This window comes from Onychomys torridus, chromosome 6 (assembly GCF_903995425.1).
Source record: "Onychomys torridus chromosome 6, mOncTor1.1, whole genome shotgun sequence".
NCBI classification, from domain to species: domain Eukaryota; kingdom Metazoa; phylum Chordata; class Mammalia; order Rodentia; family Cricetidae; genus Onychomys; species Onychomys torridus.
The window spans coordinates 43,779,542-43,800,082 of NC_050448.1; the positions used below are offsets into that span (position 1 = coordinate 43,779,542).

The 20,541-nt window shown below is 40.3% G+C and overlaps 1 protein-coding gene across 1 annotated transcript in view; it reads left to right on the top strand.

Moving 5' to 3' along the window:
- The window catches only part of Lekr1 (leucine, glutamate and lysine rich 1), a 170,630-nt gene that overhangs the window by 72,167 nt on the left and 77,922 nt on the right, over positions 1–20,541 (top strand). Inside the window, exon 6 of the mRNA XM_036189266.1 lies at positions 5,462–5,647. Within this exon, the coding sequence (XP_036045159.1) occupies positions 5,462–5,647 (186 nt within the window). The remainder of the gene's footprint in view (positions 1–5,461; positions 5,648–20,541) is intronic.

The following is a 20,541-nucleotide window of genomic DNA, read 5'->3' on the forward strand; positions in this document are numbered from 1 at the left end:
GGCACTGTGTACCAATTGGGACAAGTAGGTGCAAACCTCAGAGGTGCTGATCCTGCTCTTCTTACAGCTAGCTGCTCCGAATGTACTTCAGATCTAGCAGATGTTCTAGTGGGTACAGGGACAAACAACTTTCACACCTTCAAGCTTTGGGAAAATAAATTGAACATAAGGTCCTCAAAATCCAAGACGAGTAAAGCCTGAAAAAACGTCCCATCTACTGTACTGTCAGGTATGGTAGCCACCAGTCATGTGTGGCTATAGAGCATTTGAAATGGGGTTTTAGCCCCTTGGCAAAATGTGACACTTTAGATAACTGGGGTTAAATACACCATTAAAATTAATTTCAAGTCTCCAGTAGAAGGTTTAATTTACACGTATGGCTTTGTAGTGGATATTGCTAGTCTAAATTAGTGAGATGAACTTTTCCACACTTTAAAAACTGAAAATATAATTCTAGTGTGATACTTACAAAATGATAAAGGTCATGTGAATTGTAGCAAGGATGCTTTCGTCCATCTTTTTCATCTTTTTTGGTGGCTCTTTATTTATTTATTATTTTTCACTTTACATACCAACTCCTGTCTCTTTCACGTCAGTCGCTCCTTCCCTCCCTCCTTCCCTCCCTCCGCCCTGCCCTCCCTTCCTCTGCTCCTCCCTCCTACCTTCCCTCTCTTTTTCCCTCTCCCTTCTTCTCCTCCAGCCCATAGTCCAGGCCGGATTGAAACATGTGACCTATATTTAAATGTCCATAACTGTTTTACTCATAAGAGCTCACAACTGGAACCAGTCCAGATGCTTTTCCATGGGTGAAGCATAAACAGTGTAAATCAGCACAGAAAGAAAGGAATTACTAATACATGCAATAACGTGAATGAACATCAAAGAAAATTTCCCAGTTTAAAAAAAAGTCAACTTCAGAATCTTTTCACAGGCTTTTCCTTTTTGTAATCCTTTGAGGATTTCGCAACTCATATAGTGTCTTCTGATCAGACATACTCTCTCCTCCAATCCTACCTCTATCCTGCTCACCACTTTCCTTTCCCGACTTCAGGTGCTCTTTTTAAAAAGCCACTGAGTCAACTTAGTGCTGCCTGTGGATGCATGGGTATGGGACCATCTACTGGGTCATGGGCAGCCTCTCAGGGGCCAAATCCCTGAATAAAACTGGCTTTCCCACAACAACCAACAGCTGCCAGTAGCTCTCCAGCTAGGACGGGACTTCATGAGCCCCTTTCCATTCATGCTGGGATTTTTGTCTGACTTGATCTTGCGTTTGTAGTCACAGGCACTGTGTGTTCATGTGTAAAAAGGCCTTGTTATGCCTAGAAAATACCTTTAGCTCATAATTTTTCAACCTCCCCTTCTGTGATGATTCCTGGGCCTTTGAAAGAGGGACTACGATATAGATGTCCCCTTTAGAGCTGAGCTCCCCATGTCTCTTATCCTCTGCACATTGACCAGTTGGGGTCTCTGTATAAATCACCATCTACTGAAAAAAAGGAGTTTCTCTGATGTGAGCTAAGAGATGCACATACAACTTAGGAAGCAGCTTATTACTACATCAGTTTAGCAGAATAGTGGTTGTAGGTCCTCCCTAGGGTCTGTAACCTAGCTAGCTGTGGGGTTTGGGCTCTGTTAATGGTACCAAGCATGAATTCTGTCTTGTGGATTGGACTTTAAATCCAATCAGAAAATGGTTTAATTTCCAAATCACTTATTGTTCCATTTATGTAGCAGTCTTGACATACTGCCATTGTAGGTATAAGCAAAGATGAGCAGTTGCCGAGGACTAGCACTAGGGGGTTAGAGAATGATCTGGCTGTAAGCAGCAGGCTTGAGCTTGGTGGTATGAATCCCATGTTCTGACTGTGGTAGTAACTCTATAAAGCTGCAAGTCCTGGCTAGCTTTTTGTCATCTTCATACAACTAGAGAGTCACCTGGGAAGAGGAACCTCAGCGGAAGAATTGCTCCCATCAGGTTGGCCTGAAGCCAACGGTATGGAGGCATTTTCTTGATGGTTGGTTGATGTGGAAGGGCCCAGCCTACTGTGGGCACTGCCACTCCCCGGCCAGTGGTCTTGGGTTGCCTAAGAAAGCAGGGTGAGCAAATCATGAGGAGCAAGCCAGGCAAGAGCATTCCTCCATGGCCTCTGCTTCAGTTACTGTCTCCAGATCTGTGTCTGAGTTCCTGCCCTGATTTACCCTTATGATGGGCTGTAATTGTAATCTGAAATAAACCTTCTCCTCTCCAAGTTGCTTTTTGTTAGAGTGTTGTCACAGCCATACAGAGCAAACTAGAATGCTCTACAGGTGTTAAATTTGCATAGAACAAGCATGTTACACAAGTGAGTTTGTGCACAGCTGGTTAAATCTGACATGCTTCTCTAGGGAGCAGAGGGAAGGGGAATGGAACTGCTCTAGAAATCTATTTGTAACTTTCTGTAAACTATTTCAAAATAAAAGGGTTTTTTAAATCAAGGTAATGGTTTTTGATTCCTTCATTTATTTAATAACTATAATTTTAAAGGCCTTTCCTATTATTGTAATAAAATTAAAGTTATGTGAATTAATGGTCACACAGTGAATGTAACATTGGAATTCCCTGATAATAAGGTTATAGAGTTCTTGTAATAGCATAATGACACAATATAATTGTACATTCACTTGACTAAGCTCGAGGCTACAAAGACAGAAATAAACCTTAATAAGGTAAAGAACTTACTTTTTATTCTCATACTTGCTTTAGCTAATGAATTTTGTTGGTGTTTAGTGCTAAGAATCAGACCCAGGGCCTCACACAGGCATCCCACCACCAGGCTGCTCTCTCGCTCTCTCTCTCTCTCTCTCTCTCTCTCTCTTTCTCTCTTTCTCTCTCTCTCTTCTCTTCTCTTCTCTCCTCTTCTCTCTTCTTTTCCTCCCTCTCTCTCTCTTTCTCTCTTTCTTTCTCTCTGTTTTTCAAGACAGGGTTTCTCTTTGTATCCCTGGCTGTCCTGGAACTCACTCTGTAGACCAGGTTGGCCTTGAACTCAGAGATCCATCTACCTCTGCCTCCTGAGTGCTGAGATTAAAGACATGCACCACTCAGGATATCTTTTGACCTTTTAGAGATCAAGTACAAAGTTATGTTAGAGTTGACAGTTTTAATAAAACTGATGGAATTAAGGATGAAATAGGCATATCTGATTAGATTGCTAACATTTTTTTTTGGGGGGGGGTGCATGTTTTAGTTGTTTATTCTAGTTTGGCATCAAACTATCCAGCTCAAAATGCCTACCTTTGAAATGAAACTGAAACACTTATTCAGGATGTTCAAATACTGGCACATTAGGAACCATCTAGAAGCTCTACTTAGAAGCCTTTATGTCTATAACAGCTCCTGTTATTTCTAAAGCATGATAGTGGAAACTACAGGGCAATAAAATAAACTGTTATCTCTGGCCTAAATTAACCTATACCCTAATATGAGTTTGTATGCTTACATTTGATCAATGCAAAGTAAGTGTGCGAATTGGTATGCCACATCTAGGTTAGCTCGCGAAAGGCTTCCATGATGGGATAGCATGTGCGCTATGGCAGGCCAGATGTGTGAGGATGGGATTATTTGTCTGGGTTGCAGTTCTAGTGGCTATTAGTTTGGAAATCTTGCTGTACTTTTCCATGAGTACATGGAAATAGACTCTATTCACAAATCAGCTTGAGTTGCAGATTCTGCCTCTTAATGTCAGATAGAAAGTCACATTGACATGAGTTATTTTAGAGACGATACTGTTCACTAACAGAATCAGCCAGCTAAACCTAAGCAGAGTCACTTTGGCAACTGAGAAATAGGTGGCAGCATGTGTGTCCTAGTCTGCGGTGTCGTTCTGACAAACACGGCAGATGTTACAGTACAGGGCAGTTTATTCAGCCATAAGAAGCTGCCTTCATGGGTGTAAAAATACCCAGGAAGCATTTTCCTTTGTCTCACTCTGCTAAGTTTCTTAAAGCGTTCTATGTTAGTGTGCTGGCCATCACTCTCACAGAAACAGGCCTGTAGCCACAGTTTTAAAAGCATATTAGCTGTTCACAGTGGGTGAAATGCCAGCTAATGTAACTATTGGACCACAGTAGAAACATGCATTTATTTCCTTAGGTCTCCATTTGCAAGTTGAAAAGGAACTAAAAGAGAAAAGTTACCTGGGCCTCCTCTCAAGACCACTTTTTTCTCCCACACACGACTTTTACCCACGTAAAGAGCCTTTGCTTTGTTTTCTTTGAACCAGGTTCTCCCCCCCCCCTTTTGTTCTCACTATCTTGCTCTCTAATCTCTCTATGTCCCTCTCATTGATTTGGAACTTGCTATGCAGATGAGGCTGGTCTTGAAGCAGAAGTACATGCCTCCTCTGCCCTCTCAAGTGCTGGTATTAAAGGTGTGCACCATCAGCCTGGCTGGACCACATTCTCAGTTGTACTATGCACCATCCTTTAGGAAATTCCTCCTTTCCTGTACCCTGCTGTCATCAGCTGATGTATTGCCTGCTCCCAGATCTGTCCTGTGGATCTCTACTTTGATCTTTCTTGCATGTATAGACATGGTAGAGCAATAAACCAAGCCAACATGTTGAGATACCCATCACACCTGAACCCACCTTACAACATAGGAGGGACTAGCCAAAGAAGGCAGCGCCAGGTAATCTTCCTAGAAAACTGTCCAGAGTTTCGGAGTCCACACTCTCATTAAGGTGATTAGCTGAGTTGTACAAATGACATAGTATTTTTAGTGTCTGTTTTGCTACCTTAGTGGTGGCTTATGTTGGCAGTGCTGAAAACTTGGGGAAGGGGAAACTTGTTAATTTTTCTGATGAATGATGTGCTCTGACATTTTTCAAGAAGGTGTATGAAATGTAAGTAGAACTGTGAAGCCATTTAAAATTAAATGGAAGGAGAGTAATGGCATTGAATTACTACAATAAATTCTGGTTTCACTCTAGGGGACAGAGTACCATTAGAATCATTAAAATGTATTTGTTAACTGCTAAATACTTTCTACCCACAAGCTTGCTAGTTTTAGCTACTCCGCCCTTCAGGTCCTTTGCATGCTTACCACTTAGAAGGCAGACCAGTAGCCATCTTAGAAATGCTACCAACCAGTTCATGCTGCAGGCTTACATTTACTTTTCTCTGTTATACAATTTCAACAAAACACAGAGGACTCCACAGGTATTAAACTTTTCATATTTATATGAGAATGTAAAAGTATAATTTAAAGCTAAAAACAAAAAAGTGCATCATTTAGCGACCCAGCCCATTTTCCTTGTTTCTTTTCAGAATTGCTAGTACATTTACATCTAACTTTTGGCTAAATGTCATACTCTCAGAAAAGTCATCTTCTTTTCACATACTAATTTTCTAAAAGAAAACCAGTTTTTAGAGAATTGTGATTTAATGTCTTCGGTTTACAAACTTTGAATTTTCTTTACAGAAATAGATACGTTAAATAAAAGTCTGGCAATTTCCCAGAGAAATAAAGTATGCCTGGAAGAGGAGATGAAAAATCTCAAATTGTTGTCAGATGCCGCCATATTGAGGTCTCAGCAGATGCAGGTGTCCAAACAACATGAAGTAAACTTGCAAACCAGATGCTATGATCTGCAGAAGGAAGCGCTAGGTAAAGAGAGTTCCTTCTTGATGTTAGCAATTAGCTGTAACGGAAATGTCTGCCTTCTTCTTAATGCCATGACAGTCTATATTAATTCATTTGTCTTGCAAATATGCCTATAGTAACAGTGATAACTGTCTGTGCTCTGTGTTTGCCGTTGTCCCTTGCTGTCTTAACTTTGAAAGTGGCAGAATTAAGTGTGTATGTGAGAGACCTTACAAGTACAAAGTAAGATTTCAGTAGAACAAAATGGAATTTACTTTGCTGTCGCATTATCCCTAGGGAATTGTTGGTCTAGGATGCAAAAGAAAAACAGAGCATATGCTGTGTGTAAGAGGAATCCAGATTTTAATTTCATTTTTAATGTTTTATTTCTAAAACTTTAACAGTTTATGGAGGAAAGTGATAAGGTTTTCTAAACTTCATGTTGAATATATAAACTCTGAATTGTAATATTTTTTGTAACTTTTGTTGTCATAAAATGCACGACCTTAAATGTACCATTTCAAACATTTTTTAACTATTCAGCCCTGAGTTTTGAAGTATAATTACATTTTCTGCTGTACATGTGTGGAACTTTTTCACATTGCAAAACTGAAACTTTGTAGCTAGTGGTTGTTCATTTCCTCTCCTCGTAAGCTCTTGGCAGCCTGCGTCTACTTTGTTTCTGTGAGTTTGACTCTCCTAACATGGTACAAATAAGTGAGATGATGTGGTATTGTGTTTTTTTTATGTGGGGTTTTACTTATCACAATGTCATCTGTGTTGTCACATGTGTCGGAATTCCTTTCAATCCTGACTGGTTCCAGTCGTCTGTTGTGTGTGTGAGCACTTCTGGTTCTTTCTTCACTCATCTTGCTGTGGACGTCTGGGCTGTTCACATCTCTTACCCACTGCATCTGCAGCTGTGGAGAAGGCAGCTCTGCAGATAGCTTTTGGAGGCCTTGCTCTGGGATCTCTGGTAAACACCCAGAGGCAGGATGGCTACGTCATTTGAGCAATGCCCATACTGTTTGTCTAGTGACAATATCATTTGAAATTCCCACAGGAATGGTACCATGTTTGTGACTGCACCTTTAGCAACATTTCATGTTTGGGGTGGTCATCTGTATCTTCCATGGGGGCTTGTTGTCAGTGTCCTTTGCCCATTTTTAAGATGTAACTATTTTTGTTTTGTTGTTGTGGAGTTGTACAAGTGTCCCATAAGTGGTACATATAAACTGCTTATCACGTATGTGGCTTTCCCATGACATAGGCTGTCTTCTCAAAGCCATTTATTGTTTTCTTTGATACAAACACTCTTCCCAGCGGAACAGGCCCCTTTTTGTGTTTTACTTTTGTTGCCCATGAATTTAATGTCATAGCCAAGAACTCATTGAAAAATACAATATTCTAAAGCTTTTTTCTTCACTTTTCTTTTTAAACATGAATCCAGAATTTTACACAGTTTAGGGAATAAGTCTAAGGAATACATATTTCTACCTGAAAGTATTGAAAATTGTTCATCAAGATAATGATAAAAGCAGTATTTTAATTGGAGTGTATGATGTAAAATCCACAAAGAATCAATAAAAGAAAAAAAAGGTGATATTTTAGAAAGATTGAGCCTTAAGGCAATGTGTTAGGATGGAATGAACACACACTAATGGCAATCCAGAGGGATGAGTGTTGGAAGAAAGAAGAAGGAGTCATGCATTCAGGAGCACCGTGAAGTCAGAAAAAAATGTGAAATTTAATTTAAAAATTGTAATTTTTATGTGTGCATATGGGGGGTCATTGGTGTTCCACGAGCACATGTGGAGGTCAGAGGTCAGCTTACCGGAGTTGGTTCTGTCCTTCTACCACGGGCTTGATAGCAGGGCAGATACCCTTTGAGCCATCTTGCCAGCCCAATAAACTGTAATATGCAACAGTGATCAGTTGTTTTACTTTGTCTTTTGGTTGCCTATGTAAAGTGGATTTATTGAGGGTTCTCTTGGTAGCAGTTTGGTTTGTTGGAGTTTGGCTGACCTGGACCTCATGCTTCTCTTCCCTGAGTGCCCAGATTCCAGATGTGTGTGGACTTCCCAGCTCCTCGTAAGCGTTTTGTTTGTTTTTAAGACAAGGTTTCACTGTGTGACCCTGACTGATCTGAAACTCACAGAGATCTACCAGCCTCTGCTTCCTGAGTGCTGGGATTAAAGTGAGTGCCACTACTCCCAACCTCCTCTTGATAATTTTAAAGAGCACTTTGAATAGTACAGATGTTAAGTGTTTTATATATTCAGTTTTTCTAAAGTACATTTTTATTGAATTTGTATGGTATCATATCAGAAGTTCGTATTTTGGTATAACCAAATGGTGATCTTTTTAAATTTTTTTCTGATTCATTTTGGTTAAAACATTATGTAGTATACATAGTTTTAGGATCCTTTCATTTAACATGTTTTTGTGTGATATGAGATTCAGTGATTCAGTTTCATTTTTTCCCCACTGTATTAGTTTATGTGTAATTAAATCATCATTTTGACCATCTAACATTAGAATTTCCTGTGTGTTAGTGTCTATTACTGCATTTTGTCTTCTGTTGTAATAATTCATATGCCATTAATATTAATTTTAGTAGAATGCCTTATTAATTCATTCTTGCAAGTAGTATTTTTTTTTCTGCTGTTCTTACTTTAAGTATATTTGGTATGTAATTATTTTCCACTTAAACCTTTTATGTGGGGGGAGGTGCATATGAGGTCAAAGTTAGGTGTTTTCCTCAATTGATTACCATCTTATTTTTGAATTTTTAATTCTTTTTACAAGTACTTATTTTAATTTATGTTTATGAATGTTTTGCCTATATATATGCATGTGCACCGGTTGCATGCTTGGTGCCCTCCAAGGTCAGAAGAAGGCACCAGATCCTCTGCAAATGGAGTCACAAATAGTTGTAAACCACCGTACCAGTGCTAAGAATCAAATTCTGGTCCTCTGGAAGAGCAGCCAGTGCTCTTAACCACTAGGCCATCTCTTCAGTCCTCTCTCTCTCTCTCTCTCTCTCTCTCTCTCTCTCTCTCTCTCTCTCTCTTTTTGAGACTGGGTCTTTCACTAACCCTGGAGCTCACCACTTGTCTCTTCTGCCTGACCATCAGCACCCAGAATCCTGTGTGTATGCTTCCCAGCACTGGGTTGCAGTTGGACCACACTGCTGTATCCAGCTTTTTAATGTCAGTTCTGGGAAGCTGAACTCAGGCCTTCATGCTTTTGAGGCACAAACTTTACTGACCCATCCATCTTTTCAGCCCCTGCCTCTTTAAGCTTTAAGATAATGTTATCACTTATTGTCAGAAGGCTCTGACAAATCCCTAGTAAAGTTTTTTTCTCTAAATTTTATACCATCTTCTACATAGAAAGTTACTATTACACAAAACTTAGGACAGTTTTTTTTTTTTTTTTGGCTTTTCCAAGGCAGGGTTTCTCTGTGTAGCTTTGGTTCCTGCCCTTGATCTCACTCTGTAGCCCAGGCTGGCCTTGAACTCACAGAGATCCACCTGCCTCTGCCTCCCAAGTGCTGGGGTTAAAGACGTGCACCATTACCGTCCAGTTAGGATAATTCTTATTACATTATAATCCCAGGAGAGATTCTAGTTCGAATTGTATTATAAGTATAAAGTTTTAGAGACTTGATTTTCTCATCCTAATTCTAGTCATTTTTATCTACAACTCAGGATTTCTAGTTATGTGGTTATACTACTGGGTGCATACTCCCATAGTCTTAGCAATTCTCACATTGGTCAGAAGTCAAAGCTCAGAGTCTAGACAGCCTCTTTACCTGTGATCCTCTGTACAAGTAAGAAAGGTTACATGTTGCCATCATGCAGTGGCATATAGTAGGCATTCCTGATGTAAAGGAACACGGCAAAGAATGATTGGCCCAGAGCACAACTTAGAGCAGAACCAATCCATAGCCAGCATCTGGGGCACTTGGTAGCGTTATCTGGACTCCAGTTGATTTGGTAACTTCTGGATCTATGATCTGTGACACACAAAGCCTCTCTCTACACTAGAACAGCCTGCTCTACTCTGTGCTCTAATCCTCTTTCTTTGGCAGACTCTTCATGCTCCTGGCATCTCTAGAATCCTGGAGTCTCCATCAAACCTTAAACTTCATTTCAGGTCACATGATAGTCTCTTAAGGCTGCCTTGCAGGAATTCTAACCCTGTCACAGATTGCCTATCTTCAGTGGCTTTCTGAAACTTTGGGCAAACTCCATTGTCCTGTGGCTTTTTCATTTTACACTCTTCCAAAAACATGTCATGTGGATGACACTGCTAACCTCTGCTGCCCACTCAGAATGTAGTTTTGACCCCTTCTGCACATCAGTAGTGGCCTCTGTACATCTCTGTGATGGTACCTTTTAATTGTCACATTGACACAATCTAAAATCACCTGAGAAAAGTCTCAGTGAGGGATTATTTAGATCAGGTTGACCTGTGGACATGTCCTTGAGAGATTCTCTTGATTACATTACCTGAAATGGGAAGACCTGCCCACTGTGGGTGGCACCATTCACTTGTCAGTGGTCCTGGATTGTGTAAGAGCAGGGAAATAAGTTGAGCACTAGTGTGAAAGCGGTGATTCATTGCTGTCTGCTCTTGACTGTTGATGTGGTTTGACTAGCTTTCTCAAGTTCCTGTTAACTTCCTCAGGATGATGGACCATAACCTGGAATTGTGAATTAAATAGACCCTTTCTCCTTTAAGTTACTTTTATTGTGGAATTTTGTCAAAGCAACAGGAAACAACTAAAACAGCCTTAGTGGCTGACCTTGGAAAAACACTATCAGTTTTAAGCAGGTGTCTCAGTTCAATCCCTTTCCTTTCAAATGAATTTCCCTGTTATATGTTGACACACTTGGTAGTAGGGTCTTTCACTTGAAGTACTGCCCTACTGTTCTAGTGCAGAGTTTTGTCTGCACATTTTTTTTCATATATTTCTTCTCTACCTTACTGCAGCTCTGAGAGCAGTGAACAATTGGCATGGTACAGCCTGGGTATGTTGTGTGACACTATCCCTTGGGAGTAGTGAATAAACAGTCCTCACCCTGAATAGGGAATATTCTGATGGCAAATCTATGTAAGAAACCAACTTGGTGAACCAGTTACTTTATTGGACTTATGTAAAGGAGCGTGGGTGAGAGGCTAGAGTATGGGCAACTCGAAAAAGCAGTGGATCAACAACAGTCCCCTCTGTGAGGTTGTGACTCACACATGCTGGAACTCTGCAGGTCGCTCCATGACTTGCAGGTAGTTCAACAGGTCGAAGACTCTCTTCTCTCCAGCTTCCCAGCATCAACCTAGGGCATCCACATGCACACACACATACATACATACCTACACATGAGCACCTACACACATGCAACATGTTCCTACATGATACGCACATTTAAAAGGAAAAATAAGAAAAATATATCCTAATATGACTTACTCCAAAAAGCCCAAAGTCTCATAACTTAAAAAGACAAGCACTGTCTTTTCACAGGGGACAGACCAAAGATTTTGTAAGCAAATTCCACCAAACTTTCAAAGAACAGAAGATCCTGACTTTACAGAACCTTTTTTTCCATGCTAGGGACTGAGTCTAGGGCCTTGTGCTTAGTGAGCAAGTGCTCGGCTACTGATCTAAGTCTCCAGCCCCTACATAATATTTTTCAAAACAAACAAAAATTGAGTGCATTTCTCAGTTTATTCTTCAAGGCTAAAATAACTCTATTCTCAAAACCAGATGAAGGGATTAGAAGAAAGCTTCTTTAGATTATGAATATTGATGTAACAATTTTCATAAAATGTGAGTAAATCAAAGCAACATTCTTTTTTGCTGAGTACCCAATCAATTCTTATAAGTTCCTTTGAAATATAAAATACAGTCTTTCCAGATTTCTTCGAGCTAATGATGTTGAAACAATCATTCTCTTTTTTTTTTTTTTTTTTTTGTCTCTAGCAGCCCCTTCCAGTGGCTGACACTCACCAGGCCACATTTCCTGATAGTTTCTGACATCCACTGAGCACTAGCTATTTGCTTCTCATGCACTAAGCATCATCTGTTCCTTCATTTCATTCACAAATAGCTCCAGGGGTTAATTATGATTATTATGCTCTTGTTACTAGTGGAGAAATTCAACATTAGTCAAGTTAAATAATTTGTATTAAGTTACAAAGCTAGTAAGTAACAAAGATAGAGCATGTCTTAACTGAGACAGAGGCCGGATTCAAGGAATTAAATATAGCATTTCATTTGATAGTTGGTTCATAACTGAAGCCATATGTACAGAGGTGAATACTCTTCCCAATGGAAATTGGCATTTTAGAGTCCAGACATCATTTTTTGAGGACTTTGGAGGAACTAGAAGTACATACCATATATATATATATATATATATATATATATATATATATATATATATATATATATATATATAAATGGAGGGGGTGCTACCATTTCTTAATGGGTTTCCATACAGAAAAGGGAATAAATCTTGTTTCTTTCCAACTCCCTCAACTATGACCAGACATTTAAAGTTTGGGCAAACAGATTTCAGAATATTGTTTTCACAGCTTTCTAACAATGCACAGCTGCCTTAAAGGAAAGGAGCCGAGTCTGGACATGAAACTTTCAGGTATGTGATGAGAGGTTTGGGAGGAAGCTAGGAAACATTGTCAGCTACTTTTTTTGTTAGTGATTTATTATGAGAATGAACATGTCACTTCTGAACTGAGTGTATGAAGTTGTATTTAAATGAATTTCTTATACTAGGACCTGAGACATTTCACTGCAGTGTAGAGTTTTGATTTTAAGAACTAGAAAAGCAGGCCTGTGGTGGCAAGTTCTACCTAAGAGCTGCTCCGACATTCCTTCCAACAACAAAATTCCTCTCTCATATAACAGAGTATCTCCCTGACCTTGACTACTGCAGTGGATGGTGGCCAGGGTGTAGCCTCCCAGACACTTGTGGGACCAGGGACCAATTCTTGCTGAGGAAGCATATTGAAAACATATAAGTAGAAGTCACACAAAATAATTTTATGGACACTATCACACCAGGAACTAGTGATGCTGAAAATATAAATAATTGTGAGATTCTTTAATGTGTGAATAATAGATCCTCTTAGAAGCTGTGATGTTTTGGAGTTCAGTTGCAACATTTCTTCTCTCAAAATAAGGCACTATCAAAGTTAAATATTGTAAATAAGATCAAAGAAAAGCAAAGCCGTTAGTGGATCAGTTTTCCATGTATTAACACAATTCCAAAGTGCAACAGGCACTTAGCATGAGGAAGCATGTTCATACGTTGCTAAGGGCACTGTAAATTGATACAGCTCCCAAGAGTAGTTTGTGTCTGTCTGAACTACAAATGCACCTCCACTTTGATGTTGTAGTTCTATTCTGGAATTATCATGTAGCGCCCCCCTTAGCAAATGAAAGAGTAGGTGTAGGTGTGCAAAGTTACTCCTGGAAGCACAGTAACGGCCACAAGGAGCGAGCCACCTCACTGTCACACTAGGTTACTGGTTAAGGAGCTTGTGCGACCATCAGACACTAGTTTCCATGCAGCTGGGAGAGAGGAGCCAACCATCTAGTCAGCCAAGGGGGAGCAAGAGGCAGAGCCTGCATTTGTGTCGTAAGCCTTTGTACACATGTGTGCAGACATCTGTACATGTAACTGTGTACAGGAAACTAAGAACAGTATTTACCTGCTTGAGAGTGATAGAATTAGGTGAGAGGTTGCCTTTGGAAACTAGATTTTTCTCCACAGCAGGTTGAGATTTACAGAAAAAGAAACACAAGAATATAGAGTTCTTATTGACATCTCTACAGTACCTTTGCTATAACTGAGAGCTAATCTCAAGTTCACATCTCCATGGCTGTACCTGCATGCTTTCTCTGTTCCAGGGTCCTTTCCAGGGTACACACTACATTTATTGTCATGGCTTCTTAGGCTCCTCTTGATTCTGAAGTTTTCTCAAACTTTTTTTGTCATTGTTTCGGACTTCCTTGGACATTGAAGGATTCTAGTCAGGTATGTGTAGGATGCCCCTCTATTAGATTATCTGATGTTTTTCTCACAGTTACACTGGAGTTATGTGGCCTGGGAGAAGGAAAAGCCCAGAGGTAGAATACTGTTTTCATTATGTCTTGTCAAGAATAAACACTACCAGCACAGTATGATTTACGACTATTGATGTCGGTTGACCTTGGTCACCTGGCTTCCCCATGGGAAAGTGACTTCTTTCCTCTTCCCATACTGTCCTCTTGGAAAGGAGCTTTCAGGGAACTTCAGTGTCCCCCCCACCCCACTTTATGGAAGAGATCTGTAGAAATTATTTGGAATTTTCCCACATGGGAGAGTAACTTCTTCTTGAGTATTGACTCATCTATATTTATATTTGGGTTATAATCCAATAGTTTTTTTTTTTTTTTTCTCAAGCTGTATAGCTTTGTCTTATTGAAGCTCTTCAGGTTGACTCCTGTGTCTCTGACATATCCCTATCAACACGGGGCTTGTTCTTACTTTCTAAAACCACAGAGACTATTCTAACACCATCTTGTCCATTCCATGCCTTAGTACTAGAACCAGCCGCTTCTCCAAGGGGCTCCGATTCCTCCCTTTGCAAGGTGCTATTCCAAACCAGGAAGTCAATGCGTCTGTTACTATGGGGTATTGTTTGCTTTATGTGCTCTTAGGTGACAGAGCAGACTGTGCTAATGTGTATGCACACATGTCCTTAAGTACTTCTGTATGTAACCATCTACAACTGTATTTAAGCCTAATGTGAGTTCCTATTAATGTTACTTATTAAGACTGCATGAATCATCCTACCCTCTTCTATGGGAAAATTATTCTATTTTTCATATTTTAAAAACTATTTCAAAATGCTAAAATATATGTTTTTTTATAAAATTAAATAAATTTAAAAATAAAATAATGGGTCATTTTTTTCCTTAGGCTTGGGACAATTAAGACCGAGTTGCTGAAATACACATTGTGTACTTAAAAACCTTTCTCAAAGTGAAATTGTTACCATAAATCAAAGCATATCTTCAAATTTTGTTCTTTAAATTTGGCATATAAAATAAGCAATTTCTTTGAATATTTTAGTTTTCTAGAAGAATACTAAACCTGCTGAGAACATGGAATCTCATGTTCCCAGAGAGTGATAAGTCAAGAAATAATCTTTTCTGAATGAAAGAAGTGCTGGTGAGCAAGGGATTTTCGGGGATAATGACAGGAAGAAAGGGAAGACAGTTCTCTCTAGGGACCCCCCTGCCGCTCATTCACCGGTCTCTATATACACGTTCTCTCCTGTGGTCCTCATATACTCATTCTGGGGACTCATTTGGATGAGTTTATGATCTATTAGACATAGAGTGGTCCCTAGTCTGCAGCTGAGATTCAAACCCAGGTCTTTGTTAAGCCAAAGCCTATGCATCCCATTAATCATTGCACTTGGAAACTCCCACTCCTTTTCCTTAATTAAACACAAAAAGGAGTTTCTCTCCCCTTGCAAAAATGGGCCATGGACCTGGCAAGTCTTCTAAGGCAGTGCTGTCCGGTCACCTGTCGCCAGGATTATGATTACAGGAGTATCTGGGACTCTACTGCTGAAATGTGTGGTGGCATGGAGGATTGGGTAGGTGAGGGGATTTGTTTTCAAAAATACATTCTTGCATGTCTATTCTATGTCTGAGTTAGTCACCAAGATGAGAAAACTCTCATTGTGCTCCAGTTGGTTCTTATGACCAGGCCAGTTTGGCATTACCTTAAAAAACAGTAATAAGGAATGCAAGAAAAGGATGTCTACATTGTAGCATGGTGGGCTTTGGTTTTCACTCAGAAATGCAGCTGTGAAGTTTCTTGGTTAACAGTTGCCATGTGCAATTCAAGCAACAAAGGAAGTTATTGAAAGAATAATTTTAGGTGTTCAGAATCTCTGAGAAGGTTGAAGAACTGGGCTTAGAATGTAGCCAGAAAGAACCTGGCAGTGGTGTTGTAACCTTTAATGCCAGCACTTGGGAAGCAGAGGTAGGTAGATCTCTAAGTTCCAGGACAGCTTGGTCTACAAAGTGAGTGCCAGGACAGCCAGAACCACAGAGAGAAACTCTGTCTTGAACCCCCCCATCCCCCTCCAAAAAAAAAAAAAAAAAAAAAAAAAAAAGGAAAGGAAGGGAGGGAGGGAGGGAGAGAAGGAAGGAGCCAGGAAGGCTGGTAGCTCCCAGTGAACATACAGCTGCTATGTCTCAAAGCAGTGGAGCCCTCTGACCTGCCATCTCCTCTGGTCCCCAGGCCACTGGACTCTGGAAGGAATGCTCTACTGTTTCAGTGGTTGGTACCAATGTTAACATATCTGATCTTGGGAAAAAGTCAGTCTGGAAATGAGCTGTGTTTGGCCACCCATGCCTCTCGTATGTGGTTATCTTATGCTGTGTTGCTGCTGTAAATGGCCATGTAGTTGCAGGTTAGACAAATCAGCAAATCCGGAAGTGGAGTTGGAGCAAAATTCTGTAATCAATGGTTTAGGGGTAACAAAGGCAAGTAAGTGACATATGTGTAAACCAAGTTCAGAGAACACACAAACCAGGAAAGCTGCACATAGGAGAGCATGTTTGCTGCGGGGTAGGAGGGGTAAAGCAGTTCTTTAAAGATTGCAAAGGGCCAGTCAAAGTTCAACAATAAAAATAGAGTAATTCTGTGTTCAAAAACTGCCCCACACTAAAAGCAGCAGGCTGAAAATAGCATTTATGTCATATATGATATGCAAAGGATTGAAAATCAAACATGAAGGTCTGATTGAATTCTGTAAGGAACACTAAGTACCCAGGCTACCAGATGGTTAAACAGATAAATGTGAAGGGTCCACTGTTTGCAATTAAACATTTTAACTTAGTCCACAGATTTAGCAGTAAAAATTTATTTGTTCATTAAAATTGTTACTACAATTGTTTAATCTATTTGTGATGAAGTAATCTTGAGAATATGTGTTTGGAGACCAGTTCAGAATGAAAAGAAACCTATATCCATGTTGACCAGTCACAAAGAGACAGGTGTAGCAAGTCTTTCTCTCTCCCGCCAGCTGCCAAATAATGAGGTGAGACTTCTTATTAATTATGAAAGCTCGGCCTATAGCTTGGGCTTCTTCCTAACTAGCTCTTATGATTTAAATTAACCCATTTATTGTAATCCATGTTCTATCACATGGCGTTACCTCTCTTCCATCTTGCACCTCCTGCTTCCTCTCCGTGTCTCCTGGCATCTCCCATGCACCTAGATTTCTTCTCCTCTTTCATTCTCTCTCCAGAAGTCCTGCTTCTACCTCCTGCCTACCTATTGGCCATTCAGTTTTTTATTATACCAATCACAGCAGTATACCTTCATACAGTGTACAAATATCCCACAACAGCCAGGCATGGTAGTGCACACTTGTAAAGCCAGCACTTGGGAGGCAGAGGCAGAAAAATCTGGAGTCATCTCTTGTTACAAAGCAAATCTGAGGCTATCCCGACCTACATGAGACTCTTAGACTAGTGAGTGACTGGGAATGTCCTGCACTTTTATAATGGACTTTGTGTTATCTACCAACATTTGGAATATTATACAGACTTTTTAAAAATGACAGTATAAGTGTTAACCTAAATGTAGGCACATACTTGTAATTATGTTACATGGTTTTAAACAGTTCACTAAAGTATGCATTGCAATTGTGTTGAAATAGACATATTTGTAAACAGAAACCAGAAAGGAATTTAGATATGAAAATAAATTTCAGAAGATGGAAATATGAGTGATTTTTCCTTTTAAATTTCCTTCTGATATTTTAACACCAAATGAACTTTATTTTTAAAAAACCTACACATCCTTCATAATTAGCTAACATTCTCCCTCTCTCACCATAAAAATCATGCCCCAAACAACATAGAACTAACAGCAACTCTTCCGCCATCATTAAGGTCTCAGACTTGCTATGCATAGTCTGTATTTAAGTCAGGAGTGCAGAGAGCTCTGTCCCTTCAGTTCTGGAGGGGCTGTGCACTTATAGACCTGATGCACTTCTAAAGCCAATGGAGCAGGGTGGTGGTGGTGGCGGCGGCGGTGGCGGCGGCGTAGGCCTTTAATCCCAGCACTCGGGAGGCAGAGCCAGGCGGATCTCTGTGAGTTCGAGGCCAGCCTGGGCTACAGAGTAAGTTCCAGGAAAGGCACAAAGCTACACAGAGACCCTATCTCAAAAAAACATAAATAAATAAATAAATAAATAAATAAATAAATAAATAAATAAAACCAATGGAATTGCAGAGTAGAGGGCCACAGTGTCTCAGGGCTGAGTTACAGCATCAGCTTTGTTCTTGGTATTGAGTTGACTCCTTAGGTAACACCCACACTACTCAGACTGGGGGCACATGTACATTTCTCTAGTGGAAACCATTTAAAATAGGTAAACAGGGTGGATAGATTTATTAGTGCTACTGTCAACTATAATATCAGTACTATTTCCTGTGTGTTGATCATAGAGATACTGCTTTATTTTTAGTAACACCAACCATAGTCATTACGATGTTGGGATCTTAGGAGAGAAATTGTGAATACATTTAGAAAAATGTTCATGAATGTATCTCTTCCTTTATCCATGGATAGATACCCTTCTGATGAATCCATAGAGTTGCACTGACAATTTCTTCCAATGTATTTTGCATCAGTGATAACAGTGGTTTGGGTTTTTTATTATTATTTTATTCTCTGTGTGTGGGTATGTTGCCTGCATGTATTTCTGTGTACCATATTTCTGCCTCATGACCTGAGAGGCCAGCAGAGATTGTTGGTTCCCCTGGGTCTGGTAGTTGTTGAGTCACCTTGTGAGTGCTGGGAACTGAACCCAGGTCTTCTGGAAGAACAACTAATGCTGTTAACAGATGAACCCAGGTAAACCATTCCTATCAAGCTCCTGGTTCGAGCATGTGTGCGCGGGTGCACACACATACAATGGTGCACACATGGAAGCCAGAGGACAGCTTTATGGAGTAGATTCTTTCCTTCTTCCTTTATGCAAGTTCTTCAGACAGAACTTAGACAAGCAAGAGCTTTTACCTACTGACCCATTGGCCAATGCCAGTTTGCATTTTAAATGTCCCACACAGGCCCCAGTACTGGGTTTGGTCTCTAGATGATTGCATTAATGGGAGACACCAGAACCTTTAAATGGTGAGCCTGTCTGGAGGAAATGAGGTCATGGCTGTCTTTTGCTTTGTTTCCTGACTACCATAAGCCAAAAAGGGCCTTGGCATGTGCTCTTCATCCTGTGCTATACTGCTTCAGACCAAAACCGAGGGCCAAGTGGCCATGGACTTGAACCGTATAAATAATTCCTACTTTGTTGTTATCTTGGATATTTTTTCACCAAAGGAAGGCTAACACAAAACAAAATAGAATTACCAATTTTGGGAATTGTCTTAGAATTTCTTTTGCTGTGGAGAGACACCAAGACCACGGTAACTCGTATAAAGGAAAACATTTCACTGAGGCTGGCTTACAGTTTCAGAGGTTTAATCCATTATAGTCATGGCAAGAAACATGATGGCATGTAGGCAGACATGGTTCTGGGGAAGAGCTGAGACTTCTACATTTTGATCTTCAGGCAGCAGAAGGAGACTGTGCAACACTGGGCACAGCTTATGCATATGAGACCTCAAAGCCTGACCCCACTGTGACACACTTCCTCCAACAAGGCCACACCTCTTAGTAGTGCTACTTCCTGTGGGCCAAGCACTCAAACCCATGAGTCTGTAGGGACCATACCCATTAAAACTCCACAAAAAGATATCACAACTTCCATCCCAGCTCTTTGAGTGTTGTACATCAAGCTTGGTGCATTGTCCTCCTTCTCCTCCTCCTCCCCAGGATTATAGGGACCCTTCCTAGTCATGCCCACTTTAATGTTCCCTGCCTGCCTTGGCCTCCCTCCTCACCACTACCCATTTTCCACTTGATATAACGTGATTGGATCTCTGCCTACTAGCCACAAAGCTGTACCCTTCCTCTTCTCACTCATCTGTTCCCATCTCCTGGCCCTGGTTTTGGCAAATATTTATTGGGAACCAGCCAGCCAGCCAATGAACATTGTCTTCCCTTTGACTTCTGGTGTGCACGTGTTTCCTTTGCTCTTCATGGGTGTGGATGAATGTCTTATACCTAGCCTCACCCTGGGTGTATGTGGAGATGCTTTTCACCTCACCCAGCACCTCATATTCCCTTCTGGTAGTCTCTTATCTGCTTTTACAGCCTACCCCAGGTCTCTTACCCCTTTATTTGCATACATACAAACTTTAAGTTAGTATCTTCATATGAAAGAAAATGTGATTTCTGTCTTTCTGAGTCTGGGTCACTTTACTTAATGTACTTTCCAGATTCATATGTTCACTGGCAAATATCATAATTAACCTTTTCTTTACAGATGCTTCAAATTCCCTTGTGTACACACACCACGGTTTCTTTGTCCATTCTTCTGTTTATGGACATCCAGGCTTGTACTGTTCCCTTGCAATAGCAATTATCATGATAGTTCTATAATGGGCAAAGCAATTTAGATTTTCTTCAGAAAAATAAAAAAAAATCAAAATAAAGGCAGGCTGGTACAGTCAGCTCTTTGTTGCATGTATGTATACACAGAAAACCTACTGAGTCCATTTGCTGTTACTCATATGTATATGTGTTTAGGGCTGACGACCTTGGATTAGATATGCATTGTGGAGCTAATACCTTGAGAAAGCTGATTCTTCCTCTCTCAACAATCAGCCATTGATAACCTACAGGTCTTTGTTTAGGTCTGGGGCCTTGCCAATTTTCCCTATCCACAGTAACATGTCAGCTGGTTTTGTCATTATGCAG